The 18,337-nt window shown below is 52.6% G+C and overlaps 7 protein-coding genes across 7 annotated transcripts; 3 read left to right on the top strand and 4 right to left on the bottom strand.

Moving 5' to 3' along the window:
• Positions 1-165: 165 nt before the first annotated feature.
• On the top strand, positions 166-2,250 carry MYCGRDRAFT_93836 (uncharacterized protein; the record flags this gene model as incomplete). The annotated part of the gene is made up of 1 exon (XM_003851820.1): positions 166-2,250. The coding sequence occupies one exon, from the start codon at positions 166-168 to the stop codon at positions 2,248-2,250; it is 2,085 nt and encodes a 694-aa protein (XP_003851868.1).
• Positions 2,251-2,394: 144 nt separating this feature from the next.
• MYCGRDRAFT_93835 (uncharacterized protein) lies at positions 2,395-3,708 on the bottom strand (the record flags this gene model as incomplete). The annotated part of the gene is made up of 2 exons (XM_003851410.1): positions 2,395-2,839; positions 3,158-3,708. 2 exons carry the CDS (start codon positions 3,706-3,708, stop codon positions 2,395-2,397), a joined length of 996 nt encoding a protein of 331 aa, XP_003851458.1.
• A 2,008-nt stretch (positions 3,709-5,716) lies between these two features.
• MYCGRDRAFT_59905 (uncharacterized protein) lies at positions 5,717-7,413 on the top strand (the record flags this gene model as incomplete). Its single annotated transcript, XM_003851821.1, has 5 exons — positions 5,717-5,969; positions 6,027-6,298; positions 6,352-6,573; positions 6,623-6,753; positions 6,867-7,413. The coding sequence occupies 5 exons, from the start codon at positions 5,720-5,722 to the stop codon at positions 7,249-7,251; spliced, it is 1,260 nt and encodes a 419-aa protein (XP_003851869.1).
• Positions 7,414-7,790: 377 nt separating this feature from the next.
• MYCGRDRAFT_28928 (uncharacterized protein) lies at positions 7,791-8,295 on the top strand (the record flags this gene model as incomplete). The annotated part of the gene is made up of 2 exons (XM_003851822.1): positions 7,791-7,950; positions 8,003-8,295. Coding segments are annotated over 2 exons (453 nt in total), but the record flags the coding sequence as incomplete, so codon positions are not given.
• A 26-nt stretch (positions 8,296-8,321) lies between these two features.
• MYCGRDRAFT_104832 (uncharacterized protein) lies at positions 8,322-8,846 on the bottom strand (the record flags this gene model as incomplete). The annotated part of the gene is made up of 1 exon (XM_003851409.1): positions 8,322-8,846. The coding sequence occupies one exon, from the start codon at positions 8,814-8,816 to the stop codon at positions 8,475-8,477; it is 342 nt and encodes a 113-aa protein (XP_003851457.1).
• Positions 8,847-10,998: 2,152 nt separating this feature from the next.
• Positions 10,999-12,871, bottom strand: MYCGRDRAFT_43074 (uncharacterized protein; the record flags this gene model as incomplete). Its single annotated transcript, XM_003851408.1, has 3 exons — positions 10,999-11,355; positions 11,411-11,505; positions 11,557-12,871. The coding sequence occupies 3 exons, from the start codon at positions 12,869-12,871 to the stop codon at positions 10,999-11,001; spliced, it is 1,767 nt and encodes a 588-aa protein (XP_003851456.1).
• A 1,509-nt stretch (positions 12,872-14,380) lies between these two features.
• Positions 14,381-15,316, bottom strand: MYCGRDRAFT_93831 (uncharacterized protein; the record flags this gene model as incomplete). The annotated part of the gene is made up of 1 exon (XM_003851407.1): positions 14,381-15,316. The coding sequence occupies one exon, from the start codon at positions 15,314-15,316 to the stop codon at positions 14,381-14,383; it is 936 nt and encodes a 311-aa protein (XP_003851455.1).
• Between the last annotated feature and the right edge of the window lie 3,021 nt (positions 15,317-18,337).

Raw genomic sequence — 18,337 nt, 5'->3', positions numbered from 1 at the left:
GAAGTCTCCTGTGGTGGAAAGACGTGTCAACTGGTATGATCGTGGACGACGGTTTTGCTGTCGTTCATGGTGGAGAGAGTATCGACCTGGTCCCTGCTCTCGTCAATTCTGGAATCACGCATCGGGTCCTTGGTCCACAAAATCCATTCATCGCGGCATTGAAAGATGGCGACTTCATACTTCCCGGATCGGGTCTCATCGCCAGCAATAGAGAGCGGCACTGCTGTATCCACACCCATAGGCTCTGTCGGTGCAGGTGGCCGATCGAATGCCCTGCAAAACAGGATCACGAGCGTTTTATCGGCCTCCTACTCCGACCTAGAAATTCGCGATGCCTTGTCCATCCTCGACGAGCGAGGACTGCAGAACACGGCTGAGACCCGAAGGAACCTTCGTCTGGACGTTCAGGAAGAGCTCATTCAATGCAACGGAGAGATCGTCCAGGACTTTGGCAAAGTCGCCGAACAATTGAAACGCATCGGAGCAGCGATTGCAAACCTCAACAGCAGCTGCGTAGAGATGAGAAGGCACATCTCTGCTTCCAACCGCGAGACTGCGCCGATGCTGGATGAGGCCAAGTCGCTGCTGGCCAGCAAGCGCGAGGTTGAGACGAAACAGCAGTTGCTGAACGCTTTCCAGGCGCATTTCGTAGTCTCGGACGCAGACCTCGCTACGTTGACATCAACTGCTGAGCCTGTCAACGATGACTTCTTCAGGATTCTGACTAGAGTGAAGAAGATCCACGAAGACAGCCAGATTCTGCTCGGAACGGAGAACCAACGCCTTGGCATGGAGATTCTCGAGCAGAGTTCCCGCAATCTCAATGCTGCGTTCCAAAAGCTATACAGGTGGATTCAGCGCGAATTCAAGACCCTGGATCTGGAGAATCCGCAACTCAGCGCAGCAATTCGCAGAGCTTTACGTGTACTGGCTGAACGTCCTACCTTGTTCCAAAACTGTCTGGACTTCTTTGCGGAGGCAAGAGAGAACATCCTTTCGAACAACTTTTATGCAGCGCTCACAGGAGCTCCTGTGGACGCTGATCACCCGGTGCTGGGCAAGGCCATCGAGCTCTCGGCACACGACCCACTGCGGTACATCAGCGACATGTTGGCATGGGCTCACTCTGCTACTGTGTCCGAGCGCGAGGCTTTGGAAGTACTCTTCATCTCGGAAGGTGATGAGATCGCCAAGAGTATCCAAGCTGGTATCGAAAGTGAGCCATGGATACGATCCATCAAGGAAGGAGCTGCCGAGCCATTCGATGGTCGCAAAGCATTAAACGAACTTGTCGACAAGGACCTGACCGGCGTGTTTCGACAACTCAGGCAAAGAGCAGAGCAAGTCGTCCACAGTCATGAGGATGCCACGCTTGCTTACAAGATCGCCAATCTGGTGACCTTCTACACCACCATCTTTACCAACCTGCTCGGCGAGAGGTCTGCACTCCTCGACACCCTGCGTCCTCTGATTGACACAGCAATGCGCGCTTTCCGATCCATCACTCGAGATCACGTTGCCAATCTGCAAGTGGACCTCTTCATCCCAAGCGGGGATCTTTCCCCTCCCGAGTTTCTGGTCGAAGCGCTGCAGACGCTGAAAGTATTGATGAAAAGCTACGACACTTCCATCGTCACTGCAAGCCGCGCACAGCGCATAGAAGGTTTTCAGTCGATTCTACAAGAAGCCCTCGATCCTTTCCTGGCCGGCTGCCAAAACCTCGCCAAGCGGCTGCCATCCCCCGACAACCAGATCCTGGCGATCAATTGCCTGTTCGCCACCAAAGAGACGCTCAGCGCGCATTCTTTCGCCGATCGATCGGAGGATCTGCAAGGCCAGATCGATAATCATGTGGCTGAGCTCGCCAACGCAACGCACGAGTGGTTCCTTGGAGAATCTGGCCTAGGTCCCTTGGTCAAGCATGTGTCTAGCGTCGCGGACCTAAACTCCAGCTACAAAGACCCTGGACAGCTACTAGCCACCGCGCAACAGCTGGACGCATTCCTTCCATCGGCAACTGAGGATGCACGGGCCTTTCTCAAAGGTTTGGAGCAGAAGCCACTGGTACGTCGAATTGTGGACCAAGCGGCTGAGAGGTTCTGTGAGGACTTTGAAGGGATTGAGGAGTTGATCATTCAGGCGGATGAAGCGAGGAGTAAGCAGGTCAATGGAGAGCAAGGCGAAGATGAGGTCTGGCTCAGGGAGATATTCCCTAGGACTGAGGACGAGATCAGAGTGCTTCTCAGTTGAGCTGGCACAGCCTTCGCACGTCAAGACAACATTGGCACCCCAAATATCTGCCCAAGAAAAGTTTCAATATGCGCCCAGGCGAGCGATGCTCGCCTTCATCCTGCTACAACTCAATTACCTCCTCACCCATCAGCCATCAAGCCCTCAACCGTTCTTGCCGCCCTCCTTCTTTTCTCCCTTCCCTTCCTTCTTTCCCTTCACCTCCTTCTTCTCCTTCTCCGTCCCTCCAACAAAAACGTAATCCTCCTCCGTCACCATTCCCTTCCTGGCCGCCTCATTCCTCATACTCAAGCCCCCCTCCACGCCTTCCACGCCCACGCTTCCTACGGATCCATACGCCTTGCCGTTCGTCTCCAATTCGCCCGGAGCCGGAGTAGCGGTGGTCGACACGACGATAAAGTCTTCGTGGTAGTCTTTGTGGGTGATTTGCTCGGGAGAGTCGCGGAGTCTGGACTCGGAGACGGTGGGGTAGGTGTCTTCGAATGTGGCTGGGGAGGAGGGGAGTTTGGTGTTGGCTGCTTCCTTGGTGGCCTTGGTGGAGGGAGAGTCGGTCTTCTTATTGTCGGACATGGTTGATGAGGTGCGTTGTCTGGTGGGTGTATGGGATACCGTGGATCTCTGTGTGGTGTGATGGTGGTGGAGAGATGAAAACTAGACGATGCGGAAGGCCGTGTATATGCGGTTGGCGATGTGTTTGCTCCGGACAGAGTTTGGTTTCTCCGATTGTTGCAGCAAAGAGTTGGCGATGTTTCTGCTGCTTGCTCAGCGAAGGCATGCATCATTCAAGAAGTTCTGGCACATTCTTGCATAAGCCGGTCGGCGAGTGAAGCATCTTGCACATGATCATAAGAGTTGACGTATGTGATCTTGCTCGTTCGATTCGTAGCGTCCGATGTCACATGCAGACTTCCCGCAGGCAAGCACAATCTTCTTCGCGCTTCTCATGGCTGGTGTGTCCAGGACGGCCTTAACGGATTCTTCGCTTCGAAGGACTTCCAAAGCAGCCTTCCTCCCCTCAGTGCCCACGGTTTGAGAAGAGACATCAGCAAATGCTTCCTCGAAGGTGCCATCAGTCGAGTCTACCCATGCCAACACTCTGTCTGCAGAGGCGTATATTCTCGGAAGTTGAGCCTGGTGAACCCTTTTCTCTTCATCGTCCTTCATATTGATTGATACATAATCGATCCAGAAGCGTCCCATCGTATCGTGAAAGTCGAACATGCCATTTAAAGCTTCCCATAGTGTTCTCGGGACCAGCTTTGTGCGACCTTGTAGCGTGATGCTTTTCACATCGCTCGTGTTTGACCCATCGTAGGCGAGCACGCTGTAGTGGACGTCTTCATCGTAGTAGCGATCTTGATGCTCGAGCACGAGATGGATGTTGCTCGAGATGCTACTTGGATGGAAGCGTACTAGACGCAGAGAGCCTGCGGCGAGGTTTGCGTATTGGAAGAGCATGTTGTGTGAGGGGAGAGAAGTAGGGATACCTTACCTTTGCGAGGTGAGGCTGGTTCGCCCGAGGTAGTGCCGGCCAGTCGAGCTAAGTCGAGGAACGACATCTGTCGATTGTCGCGGGACTGCTTATCATATCATCATCATTTGTCAAGAGATTGCGTCCGAGCACCTGAGCATCCTAAATACAGGCATATGGAATCACGATCTATGGCGAGAACCAGGACAAGAGGAGCAAACTTGGGCGCCGTGTCATCGACGCCATCCGAGAAGATTGGCTGGCAAGCACAGAGGAGGCCAGACTTGCACACGATGACAAATCATGTATGATCATGTCCAGATAACTGGTAGGTATGGCCACTTATTAAGCCGGCATGCCAATAGCGGAATCGTCTTCATCGGTAGGGTTGAGAAACACATTACTCTGTACGACTACCTGTACGGTCAAGGTGACTTCCTAACCCATCGACCATACAACTGTCAAGTCGTCTAGGGAGTCTGACTGCACAGCTCTTCGAGACGGCATGACAGCGTATTCTATGGCCAGAGGCGTGCAGAACAAGGACCCTCAAGTTCAATTCTGTTGCTTCGATCGACAAGGATATCCCAATCAAGAATACGCCTTACACACGGAGGACGCACGATTCGGACTGTGCGAGCGGTAGACAATGGCCCACCCTGACGGGTCTTCAAATAAGTGATCTCTGCGAAAAGCAGACAACGCAGATGCACAGTGCACGTTTCTGGCCGATCCTGCCTCCAAGACCACGTTTTGACAAGAAAGCCCTTTTGATTGAAGGACCACCGCTGAGCTGCCGAACACCCGCCCTTTAGATCCGTCACGAATAGCAGCACAGCCAACGGAGCGCTCTTTTTAGCCTCATATGTCCTCACATGACATCTGCGGTCAGTTGATTTGCGGTTTGCCATTCTCGAGAAGGCATGACTTCCAAAACGCACCACGGACTACTCGACTGGAGGAGTGGAGATGCCGGCCTTCTTGGATTCTATCCGTGACCACAGGGTTGTGGTCACTCGCTTGCGTTCGCACATGCTCGATGACATTTCCCAAGCGGCGATCACTGCAGTGCTTCGGCATATACAGCGCCACTGATGCTGCCAGAGGCGCCGCCACAAAACGATATCTGCGCCTAGAGTTCATCCTTCGTTCCATATTCTTGGTACACAAAGAGGAGGTTTCCTGAGGCACATCAGTGGCGCCCATGCAGGGGACATATCAGCCTCTCGAGTCTCGACAGGGAATTCCCGAGGAAAGTCGATGCCAAATCACTCTGCAAGCCCAAGCTCCAAGCAGCCGGCATGAGAAAATCCATGGCACAGCTCGAGGCAACTTGAAAGCTTGCCCACTCGTCAACTGAGACAGACCTGGCCAATGGAGAATCATTCAAATATACCAGAGATAGGCACACTCCGGCGAATACTTCATCGACGACCCAGACTTCTCTTGGGCATAGAAATCGATTGCTGCGATGTGGCATCATCCGGAATAAGACTTGCCTGTCTATAAGTGATTGCAGATCTTCCCCATGGGGATCCACAAACTCTCGCGCGATTCCCATGATCTGCTGAGCCGGCCGGTCCAATTGAAGCACTCTGTTTTGATATCACCTACGCTGAGGGGAAAGTCCAGGGTTGCATCTGAGGCTTGGGGGCTTTTTAGACTGGGAAACCCCTCACGCTACTTCGGAACGTTGTCCTTCCTTATACGGAGAGACGCCGTGTCGATCAGCTCAAAACCGCATTTGCCGCTACTCCAAACCTCGACTTGGCTGTCCTCCGACCAATTGTACACAAGGATTTTTGCGAAGTACAGAAACGGCTCTTGCGAGCGTCCGCACATCTCACGGTATAGACTCCTTTGGGTAAGACTGACATCGTTGTTTGGCCACCCAGCACGCAGCTGTAGTGTACATCGAATGTATAAGAAGGCAAGTGCGTTCTACACAGATCTCTACCCTGCACAAGCAATCCTCCTTCTCATACTCACAAAAACGTCATGAAGAATACATTCAGCTTGCTCGCGGCCTTGCCGTTGGTCTCGGCCTTCCCCGCCGTCCTCGAACAGCTGCAGAAGCGCGAGGTCTTTCCAACCGTACCGGCACCCAGGTTTACGACTGACCGCGACAACTGCGGCTCGCATGGCAAATGCACAGTCTTTGACGCTCAAGATCAACTCGTGAACGTCCAAGAAGGAAGCGGACACGAGTTCCGCTCACCAGGAGCAGGCGATCTTCGTGGCCAGTGCCGTATGAAGCCTGACGACTACCTTTATTGTTCCGATGTACTGACCACATCCTCTTCAGCCGGCCTTAACGCTGCTGCGAACCACGCCTTCCTTCCCCGGAACGGCATTGCTACGATCCAGCAAACCGTAGATGGCCTGGGTGCCGCATACAGCATGTCTCCAGAGCTCGGCGCTGCCCTTGCCGCCATTGCAATCGCCGTCTCTGGTGACCCCGTCGCTGGTACTTGGTCTATTGGATCCGGTTACAACGGCGCTGTCGGACTACTGGGCCGACCAACTGGTATCGTTGGAACTCACTCGCGGTACGAGGGAGATGCTTCCATCGTTCGAGTATGTACAATGGCTGGCTTCATTTTGTTCTCCTTTATTAACGACCTCACCAGGGTGACGCCTTTATGCACGGAGGCAACGTCGGCGCTTTCGAGATGCACCGATGGGAACGACTTTACAGCCTGCTCGGCGATGAGGACAACCTCACCCATGACAAGGTTGCTTCGCAAGCGTACTACACGATGCAGTACAGTGTCGAAAACAACCCATACTACTTCAGCGCCCCCTTCTCTGGCCTCGTCGCTCCTGATGCTCATAACTTCGTGGTCAACTTCGTGAGTCTGCTATTGAAAGGCTCTGCTTTACTCTTCTAACACGTACCAGATGTCCAACCACTCTGCCGACAACATGGGAGGTCAGCTCTCTCGCGAAACGCTCAAGTCCTTCTTCGCTGTCACTGGTGAAACCGGCAGCTTCGTGCACAATAGAGGCCAAGAACGCATTCCTGACAACTGGTATGTCAAGCACCTCACGGGACACAGAGGCACGACGTATCGGAGACCGTGCCTTGTGCTCTTTCCTCGAGTCCATTGGTGCGATCGAGGTGCTAACTTTTCTCTACTTTCAGGTACAAGCGCCCAACCAGCCAGCCGATGAACACCGTCGATACCAACGTCGACACCGCCGTGAACGATCGGATGTATCCAGGCATCATCAAATTCGGTGGCAATACGGGCACGGTGAACAGCTTCACTGGCGTCGATCTCGGCGATCTCACTGGCGGCGTCTTCAACGGAGCGACTTTGGGTGAGGGTAACAACCTTTCCTGCTTCTTCCTTCGTGCTTCTCAGGCTGGTCTTGTCGATGCCGGCTCTCCTGTCACTGGAGCCGTCGGCGCTGCTCTCAACTTGTTGACCAAGACGTTGGGCCCACAAGCACAGGCTTTGGGCTGCCCAGAACTCAAGAGCTTGAACAACAACCTCTTCTCCGGTATGAAGACTGGAACCTTCTAGGCTGCATGGCTTTCGGCTCTGCAATGGAATGGTGGAAAATGAGCAAGCCAAACGGCTGTGGCCTCACGAATGATGTCTTGACGAGGATGGGATGTAGTTGTAGCACGACGATGTATATCATATCGATTGTTACCAAGAAATCTAGCAAAAGACTTGCATCTACCCAGTGCCTTCCGTGCCATGTGTGTCTCATATCTTTCTACATTGATCCCATGGACCGAATTCATTGATGTGAAAAGTCTTCGAGGCGTTGGGCTCGGAAGCATCGGATGGTTCAACGACGTCGTCACGAAGGGTCCATCTTAAATGCCGACCTCACTTGCCTCGTATTGCTGGCAGACCTACATAAGCGACACATTCTCTTGATCCAGAATTTGAACAATCTCGTTCCCAAGTCTCCAATATCATTCAAAGAACAAGTCGACTTTTCACGACCTCTGGCGATGTCATCCTCGAGCATGCAACCAGGCACAATCGAGAAACCACATCCCATCTCCTCCCTTTCGAACACCAAATGGAACACTCCCGAATACAAGCTCCCTCTCCCAACATTGACGTTCCTCCTACATCTCGAATGCGAAATGGAAACTTTCCGCCATATTGGTCAAGGCCCATTTGGTGACCGCAGCACGGTCATCTTCAAAGGCGGCCGCTTCGAAGGACCGAGAATGAGAGGAGAGATTCTGCCAGGAGGCGGCGGTAGGTTTCTTCTCTCACCCTTACCTGTACATCACTGACACTCCTCCAACAGACTGGGAAATCGTGCGCGACCATGAAGATCAACAGACAGCCTACCTCAACACTCGCTACAACCTCGTCACTCACGATGGCGCGACGATATACCTTCAAACGACAGGTACCCGCACAGGACCAAAGGAGATTCTCGAGAAGCTGGGCGACGACACGAGCATCACTGCGGATCAATTCAAGATGCGGCTGCATTTGACGTTCGAGACCGGCGATCCGAGGTATAGCTTCTTGAACCAGATGGTGGCTATTGCGAGTTCCGGGCGGGTGGGGAGTCAGGTCATTTATGATGCTTATGAGGTATTGTAGGAATGAGATAACGACGAGAATGTCACCAGATTATCCTACAGATGCATTTCTCCCCTGTCTCTCCGATCTATTCCTCGATACGAGATGCCTCGATCATTCCCATCAAGCAAGATCGCTCAGCAAAAATCTAAATCCTCCTCCCCTTCCTCTCGTTCAAACCAAGACTACTAATCACCAACATGAATCACCATCGCATAGGCCCACTTCCCCTCAACCTTCGCCTTCATGTCCTGGCCCTCCGAAAACACCGAAAACACATCGAACCTCTTCACCACCTTTTGCCCAAGCTGTCCCTTATGCTGCGCCAACAAATACGCCGTCCCACAAGCGTTCGGCGTACCCAGCAGAGCCTTGAAATCATCCCCATCGGAAAACGAGATCGTCACGCCAGGATACACAAGTTCTCCAGCGATGGTCCCTCGATCGCTCAGGATTTTGTCGATAATGGCCCGCGTGGTGTCGTTGGAGATGCTGCAGTGGACTACACGCTGCAGACCCTTGAGCTGCATGTCGTTCTTGGCCAGTTCCTCCCACTGGAGGTATACGACGTCCGACCAGAAGCAGATGGGAGGGAAAGCGTACTTCTCGCCTGTAACCGCAATTGGCATTTGGGCTCCCGTGTATTTCGGGCTCCACAGGGACGTCGCGAACATTGTTCCGCCTTCGACGTTGTAGAGCTGCTCGAAGTACCCGCCCGTCTCAAGATAGACCTTGTTGTCTACAGAGCGATTGACTCCGTGCATCAGGCGGATCTTGATGTTGTTTGCCGAGAGATGCGTGGGCGCCAGGAGAGGGTCGGACATGATCAGCTTGATCTCTCGCCGGGCTTTGAAGTTGATGTCTTGATGGGACTCCTCATTGATCCAGCCGTACTTGCTGAGGTCGGAGAAGGAAGTCCATGTGCTTTGGGGTGTGCTGGTAGGTGGGGCATGCATGGCTGTGAGTAGTCTGTTGCCACGATTGACTGCCTCCTGGAACGACATCATATGCGTTTCGAAGAAGAGTGGCGCTTGGATGCTTTCAAGAGCCGGAAGATCTCCTGAGCGAATGTATAATACAACATGGCTCTTTGTTCCATTCCCCGTGGGTTTGCGAAGCAAGCTGGCAGTCAGACATGGAACGCTCCGACTAGAATGCTCGAGACATTGTCGCTTTGTCGTGATTTGTCCTGCAATGTGAAAGGTAGAGACATCGAGCTCAAAGGGGACAAACAGAGTCGCGAGCTCAGTCCTTGGAGTGAATTCGAGGAAGAGGCAGAGGGATCGTTGTACGCTAGCTCGGCTCCCTTCGCGATGTTTCCCGTTCGGGCAGGTGCGGACTTGGCAAGTGAATGACATGGCAGAGTCGCCAGACTTGTGCCACAGCAGCGAAGCCGTCCAAACAACTGCAGGTATGATCATGATGATCTTTTCTCTTACTCTTCGCTTAGATTTGCTCTCCAAGTACACAAGATGTCGTTCAGCTCTCCTCTCCACAAACACCATCAATGTGAAACAGTCATCAAATTTTTCAGGGCCCGTCTTCCTTCCCTCGCCATGTGAATCACGACTTACAAATCCTCGATATTGATAACCATTGCGTACCCGCGTCTCCCCTCGTCCCCATAATGTCGTCCTTTCGCCGGAGCCTGACCTGCCGAGAACACAGAGATGCTCTTCACTGTCTTGCGCCCAAGCTGATGAGCAGCCTTGTGCTGAGCCAGCAAGTATGCAGTGCCGGAAGCATTGGGCGTGCCGAGAAGAGCCTTGAAATCATCGCCATCGCCGTCAGAAGGTAGGACGATCATGCCGGGGTATGGGTTAATGTCCTCCATCTTTAGCTTCCGTTTCGCCATAATCTCGTCGATGACAGTCCGTGTGTCCTCGTTCGTGATCTCGCAATGCACAACCCGTTGCAGACCTCTTCGCTGCCCATCGTTCTCTGCGAGCTCCGCCCATTGCAGGTAAGTCACATCCGACCAATGTTGAAGCAGCGGGAGTCGATTCGGACTGCCCGTCACGGGGGGATGCTCCTTTGGCCCTTGGTTCGCCGGACTGCTTAGCGAAGTTGCAAAGATCGATCCGCCGGGAAGGCTATAGCTCTGCGCGTACCAACCGCCGGTCCCGTGATACACAATAAAATTATGCACCGTCGACTCGTGGTGAGACCACCGATACTCTTCCATGCTACCCGCTGGATGCGTCACAACCAGGGTCGGATGGCTCGTGATCATGTCGATTTCTCTTTCGGGCTGAGGGTTCATGACGCTGTAGTCATATTCGACTTCCCAGCCAAACCTTGCGAGGTCGGCGTACGATGTCCACTCACTTTGAGTCGTGTTTTGAACGGAGTCGTTCATGGCTGTGAGCAGTCTATTGCCGCGAGCAACTGCTTTCTGAAAGTCCATTTTGGGCGCTCGCTTGATGCTGCCATCGTCAGGATTGACATCCCGCGCAGAAGTGTTGTGCAACACGGCCCTCTTTGTTTCGTAGTAGCAAACTTGACTTTTCGACTCAGTTCGCGATACTTCCCGTTTCGGAAGGTGCGCACTTGGCAAGTGAACATCGCATCACTATTGGTACCACGCATAGCACAGCGGTATATGTCCATCATCCACGTCAGTAACCATGGCAAACACGCACACGAGAGGCATGGCACTGCACTGATGAAGTCATTCCTCATTTCATTCCTGTCTGGAACACATAAATACCTCTACAAAACCTCGGCCTCCTGCTGCTCCTCTTGCACCACAGCCTCAATCTCCGAGCTCAAAATCGCCCTCTTCGTCGGCACGGTAACCTGGAACTTCGTAGGATCCTGAATGACCAAGCCGGCGATACTTGCGCTGCTAAGAGTCGACAAGACACCGGTGACAAGAGCGGAGATGGCAAGTTTTGAGACGTCACCGGCACGACCGGGAGCGAGCTGTGAAAGCACACCGATTTGAGTGCCCAGCGAGCCGATGTTGCCGAAACCACAGAGGGAGTAGGTCGCGATAATGTTGGAGCGCGGGGAGAGGTCGGCGTACTCGGTGGAGTTGGTGAGCATGCCGTAGGCGACGAATTCGTTCTGCAGAGGGGTATTAGCTGGCGGGATTTGAGCGTGGTATGAAGGGATTGCTTACGGTGATGACCTTGACGCCGATCAGTCGAGCGACCTTGATGAGATCTGGACCACGGGGCACGCCGAGTAGGAAGGCGACGGGGTAGAAGAGGTAACCTGGGAATTGTTAGCTGAGTGGTTCATTTTTCTTGGAAGAAAAATGCTTACCAAGGATCAACTCAAGAGTGAGATCGTAGTCGCCGTTCAAGCCGATGTAGCGTCCAACCCATGTCAACAGGCCGTTGAGGAGGGCAACAAGGGCAATGATGCACAACAGAGTGGTCAAAATCATGCCGGCGATCTTCAATCCGAGCCATGCGCCATTGGCAAAAGCGTGAATCGAGTTGGAGGCCTTGTGCTCATCATCATCGGGCACGACAATCTTTCCAGCCGTCAAAGTCTCCTCGGTCTCTGGGTAACGAAGCTTGCTGGCCGCGAGGGAGGCAGGGATGGACATCACGCAGGAGGAGATGAGAGCCTGTGGGTTGATGCCCATGCCAATGTATGCCACGAGCACACTACCGGCAATGGTCGCGAAACCACAGCACATGACTTGGTGCAGCTCAGCCATGGTGAGATGAGGCACGAACGGCTTGATCAACATGGCGCTCTCTCCCTGTCCGATGAAAGGCGTAGCGGATGCGACAACGGCCTCAGCTCCGGAAATGCGCATCGCCCAGAAGAAGAACACGGCGAACTTGCCGACGAACCATTGGATGAAACCCCAGTAGTAGAGCAGCTGGACGAGAGCCACGAAGAAGATGATGGCAGGAAGCACGGTGAAGAAGAACATGCCAATCTGCGAGGTCTCCGTGCTGGTGAGAAAAGCCACACCATCTTTGGCGAATCCGAGAAGGAGGCGGGCAAGCTTGGAGATGAAGTCGAAAATGTCGAAGCCAACGCCGGTCCTGAGCACGAACAGAGCGATGATGTATTGGATGAGGTAGCCGCTGATGACGGTGTGCCAGTTGATCTTGCTGCGGTTCTTGGACGTTCCGTACAGAGCGGCGATGAGGATGAGCAGACCCAACAAGCTGATGGCACGGTTTTCGCGGGTGTTGTCCTGCGATGTTGGGGATGCGAATGAGCCGATGATGAACACTGAGAAAGTGACGAATGCACCGATGGGCAGGCGGAGTTTCTCGGGGATCATTTGGTTGACACGGCTTCCGGTGTTTCTCCACGTCCATTTCATTGGCTTGGAAACGACCGTAACAGGCACGTGCAGGAAGAGGATTCTCAGCGAGATCGCCAGCCAGAGCAGGAATGGAACAACCCAGTTCTTTGGATTCGCAGTGCCAGGCCTGTGCAAAACCAGACCAGCGATCCACCAACCAGTGACGACCAGCCAGATGAAGGCGTGGATGAAAATGCGGTATTTGCGGTAGAAGGCAGGGAACTTTCCACTGCGGACTGGCTTCTCTTCCAAGCTCGACGAGGGCGTAATGGGTGTTGCTTGGCCTTTCTCGGTATCCGTAACCATGTATGCCTCTCCCTTCTTGTCCGAATCATGCGCATGCGAATGGTGAGCATGACCATCGTTCTCGCCATTCAAGATGCCATGCGGCCCACCGACGGTCGTGCCTGCGGTGTAAATAGGCACATCGTTTCCAGTGTGCGCGGCATTGTGCGAATGATGCAAATGCTCATGCTCGTGCTGGAATTGAGGGACCGCTGCCGGGTCGACCGATTTTGAGTGATTGTACTCCATGGCTGAAAGATGACGGTCCTTGAAAGGTAGAGACCAAGGACAGACTCGCTGCGATCACACGACGTGAGAGACGAAAGAGGGAGCAACAGCTCGGGAATGCGGGCAGCAGGTCGCTTTCATAAAAAGTTCCGTGGTACTCGGTCGGTCCCCTCTCGCGCGGCACAGCTATTTCGACCGCGATACTAAGGTAGCTTATCAGCGCCCTTGGCAAATGGTTGTTCGAGAGCGTGGTCCGCGTGCAAGACTTGCCCTCGATTTGCAGATCTTTGACTGGTCCAGACAGGGTCTAATCAGCAGAGTCACTGGTTACGCTTTCACACTCCGGTCGGGCGAACTTCCCGTTGCAGAGAAAGTAAGCATTAGCCTCGCCTTGGCACGATAGCATTCGCAGTTAGCCGCGGCCGCACAGCGAATTGTGAGTGGACGTGTGCCGCATGGCGGACCTCGCCTTTGGTCGGGTGCTCATGCCACCCTTCCAGATTCCTGTAAATCCTTCCATCTCTCAGCTATCTTGCGCCACCCACCAGCAGCTGCCAGCCGCACAACCCGGGCGAGGCGTCCGGTGTAGCCATGCATCAGGAAGGTCGCTTGAACGCGGGCGCGTCGAGGGCAAAGCTTCGGTACGCCACTGGCAATGGCTCGGCTGTGTCTGCGATATTCAACCGTGGGCGGATCGGTGTGCAAATTCGGTCATGCTGCGAGATGAGGTGCATCGTGGTATCTGGTACCCCAGATCTCGTCCTGATGGAGTATTCGACCGACGGGATGGATCCAGATGGACGATAGCTTTGTGTCAGCAAAGGAGCGATGGCAAAGATACACAAGACGAAGTGTACTCAAGACCAACCTTGAAGGTTGCCACGCGATGTCGCGTGATCCTGCGGGGCTTGTGCATGGCAGGCGAACCTTCATCAATGGCCCCTAGAATGTTGCGGAGTGACAATCTCAGCTGTGCTTCTCGATCGCTAGTTGGCGGTTTCCTAGAAGTGGTATGTCCGTGAAGGTTCCCACTGTCAGATACGTTCTCGGAGTTGCTCGACTCGGCCCCCAACGTGGCGAGAATGTGTAGGCGAAGGTGGGCAGGAGAAGTAGATCATTAGGACTACAGCATTGATGCGAAGGTGAGGTTGAAACAAGGCGTCGATTCATCAAGAGCATTGTCCATGTCGAGACACCGCGTTGCAAGCCCGAACTCCGATGCGTTTGCGATACGCATATACTGTGACATGCTTTGAACATTATTCTATACACCACTCCAACCTCAACACCTCCTACCTCACCTCACCTCACAGCATCCAAAACCCTCCTCGTCTTCTCATCCCTCTCCCTCGTATCCACAACCCCATACGCCTCCTCCGCCAGCCTACAAACCTCCTCCTGCCACTCCTCCCCAACCCACACATTCCCCTCCCTCGCATCCTCCTCGCTCTTCCTCCAACACTTCTCCACCGTCCCTCCAATTCCCTCCTTCTCCACAAAACCCCTCAACCCCTTCTCCCCTCCACCGGCATGATACGCCTTGAACGGCCCAGCAACTGCCCACCTCGGGCCCATCGAATTCCTAACAATCTCATCGCACTCCTCCACCCCCACCACCCCTTGTGCGACCAGACTACACGCCTCCCGGACCAGTGCGAACGCGAGTCGATTCGCCACGAAGCCGACGCATTCTTTCCTCACCACTACCGGCGCTCGGCCCAGTCTCCGCCAGTATGCCAGCGTTTGCTCAACCACTGTATCCGACGTGCTCGGCGACCGCACAACTTCCAACAACGGCATGATATGCGGCGGATTATACGGATGACAAACCACCAGTCTCGTCTTATCCTCCATCCCCGCACTCTGCTCGCTCGCCGGGATGCCACTCGTACTGCTCCACAACAACGCCTCTTTCCTTGCGAACTTCTCCACTTGCGGCCATAACTGTACTTTCCACGCGGAGTTCTCGGGTCCTTGCTCTTGAACGATATTCGCACCTCTGACAGCTTCTTCTAACGATGTCGCGAACGTGAGTCGCCGTGTACATGACTCGTGATCATCGACGTCTACGAGGTAGCTGGGGAGATGTTGCGCGACATATGAGGAGAGATCGGGACGGGTGTCGTAGATTGTGATGGTGCAGGTGGGGTTTTTGGAGAGGTGAAGGGCGGCGAAGGAAAGGCCGATTGTGCCGGCGCCGATAAGGGCGATTTTGGTGGGTTGAGGAGGAGAAGACATGTCGGGAGCTCGAGAGGGTGACGGCGAAGAAGAAGAGATGCGATGAGGACCTTACGGGACGTGGACGATGTCTGAAGGTCAGTAGTGGAAGTGGGGTCGAGGATGGTGAGGTTGACGTCCAATGAAGAGAGCTTTGCCTGTTGGAAGGCTTGCTTTTGACCACTCGATGGTTTACTTCGCCTACCTGTTGATCATCGGCATATGGCTCTAATGCTCGCAGTGCGGGCAAATGGATGACGAGAGAGATCTGATGATGGAGTGAATGTGAACGACGTTCAGCGCCGAGGTGGGCTGTGGATCGTGTCCTATATGGCAGTTTAGGTCACTACCTCAATTCTCATTTTCTCAAAACCTCGTTTTATCGATATTGCGCTTAGTAAGCGCTAAACGCTCGCAACGTCTATCTCTCTTGCTCGTAACATCGTTCTTCTTCTTCTTTTTAACACCCTTACTACCCTCTCGCTATACTACGCGCCGCCCTTAATATCGACTACCTTCGAACCGAGATCGAGCTCCTTCTTAGGGTCTCCGAATAGACCTACGACGACGTCGTTTAATAGCTAAGGGAAGAGTAGCAAGTAGCTATTAAGCCTCGAACGTTTAGACGGATACTAGCTCGATAGTAGCTATCTACGTATCCGAGGATCTATTAAGATAAGGACTATTAGGCACTACTATATATAAGGATTAAGGAGCTCTTCTAGCAGTAGGACATAACAGACGAGTTACTGTTAAGATGCCTAAAGAAGGACGGCTTCGAGATTAGCCTATAGTAATTAGTAGATATCCGGAAGAAGCTAGGCTTGTATCGAAGGATCCTAAGAGATAACTAGCCTAAACACGATAAGGTTATACAGAGGGTATTAGAGGGGACGATTGTAGGTAGTACGTTAGATAACTATAGATACAAACGATTAGTAAGGCACCTACGGAAGGAATATAACATTATTAGAAGGTCTGTATACACGCTCGTAAGTACGCTCGTAAGCAGGATGCGTCCGCTCGTAGGCTGGATTCGTCCGCTCGTAGGCTAGATTCGTCCGCTCGTAAACTGCAATTTACGCTGCTTCCCTTACTCGTAAACTCCTTCGCCTAGCTCGTACGCTAACGCTCGTTTGCTCGTAGGGATTGCATAGCTAAGATCGCGTATTCCCTTAATCCTGTAGGCTATAATACTCGCCGCCGGAAGGGTAGTCGTAAGGGTGTTAAGCGCGGTCGTCTAAAGGCTAAGGGTCCTAATTATATATAGTCGGTAGATGCCTACTATAAGTTCGAGATCTTCGGTATCTGCTTCTACGCCTATATCGATATATATATACAGAAGATTATATAGATTTACGTAGGCACTATAGCTAAGACGGTCTTCTCGGTTTCTAAGTAGTATTTAGATATAGTCCGAGAACTTAGCTTTACGCTAAAGGTAGGCTCGTTACTGTACGTCCCTATGCTCGCAGCTCTGCTAACTTCTATAGATTATACGAGCGGATTACGGCGTAGAGACTCTATTAATAGCTAATATATACCTCTTCTGCTATAAACTTTAGGAGGGTAAGAACATTAAGTTCCGCGATAGCTTCTAGTATATAACGAGCAAAGGTAATTAAACAATAGAGCGCTTCTAGGGTCTTAATATAGCTGTAGGATAGAATCGATAGCGTAATTTCTTCTACCGGCTTCGCGATAAAGGCCTCTATAGCGAGGATAGCAGGGCTAACCGTATAGCGTTCCTTGCTGTCTTCGTTCTAATCCTCTAGTTTACGGTCGAGCTATTTATTAATAGCTATAATAACTACGGCATTCGAAAGTAGCCTAAAGTTAATAGGCATTTGCCTAGTATTCCTGCTTACAACTACGACTATCCTCCTAATAGCGTAGAGGATCGCGGAATCTACCTTAATATAGAGTATCCGCGTATCTAGCGGATAGCGGATTAGTATGCTTAATTCGGTTAGTATCCCCTACGCACGAGCAGCTGCGAGCGGCTGCGAGCGGTTGCGAGACGACTAGGGTTAAGGAGCGGTATAGGGATCGAGAGCTTGCTACTAGCCTGCTAGCGTTGCGAGCGTTTTACGTGCCGTAACGAGCTAACTATTTACAGATCTTCTTATATACCTTCCTCTACCGACTCTGCTATAGGCTACCGAGATGCTAGTAGCTAGTAGCTTTCCGGCGACGCTCGATAGTCGCGAGCTAGACGCTAATAAGGATAAGATCTATATAGATGTATATCTTTACCTCCGCGATACTGCCGCTCGTTACCTTACGGCCGGCAACGAGCTCGCGGAGTTTTAGACCCCTCCGAAGGGCGCTAAGTTATAGCCGCGTAACTATATAAGGGACTTCTTCCGCGCTAATAGCTTTGTATTCGATTAACAATATACTAGGCTATGCCCTCCTGCCCTCCTAGCCTTCCTCTTCCTTCTGCTTACCTCCGTTCCTTATATACAGCTATCTTATAGCTACCTTTTAGTTCTGCCGCAATCCTGCGGTACTACCCTACACCTCTTATGCTAATCTTAGTAATAAAAACTGTAGCTTCTGCGGCTGCCCTCTACCCTCGCGAGTAGCTCTAGCGAGTAACGACGGCAACCCTGCGAGCGACTACGAGCGCTAGCCTACCCCTCCTAGCTCCGGTACTCGCGAAGGCATATACATTCCGCAGAGCCGTGCGAACACTAAGATAAAGAAGGCGGCTAAGACGAAGGCCCGTAAGTTACCTAACGCTGCTACTAACTTATTAAAGGAGGCTAAGAAGGCCAAGTGTTTAAGGGAGCTGTTAGCTAATAATAAGAGTGCGAGGGGCGGTGCCTAGGACAATAAGGACAAGCTACTGCTGCTATTTACTGCTAAGTGCTTCCTTTATACTGTTACCCTTACAGATCCGGAGCCTGTAGATAGTAAGGACGCTAACGATAATGCGACGCCGGTCTACTCCGACAAACGTAATAAGATCTTATAATAAGCTTAGGGCGTTATTGCCGAGATAGATACTATTCTTAAGGCCGCTGCGAAACATAACTG

This window comes from Zymoseptoria tritici, chromosome 6, assembly GCF_000219625.1.
Source record: "Zymoseptoria tritici IPO323 chromosome 6, whole genome shotgun sequence".
In the NCBI taxonomy this organism is placed as follows: Eukaryota; Fungi; Ascomycota; class Dothideomycetes; order Mycosphaerellales; family Mycosphaerellaceae; genus Zymoseptoria; species Zymoseptoria tritici.
This window is presented reverse-complemented; position numbering and strand designations above follow the sequence as displayed.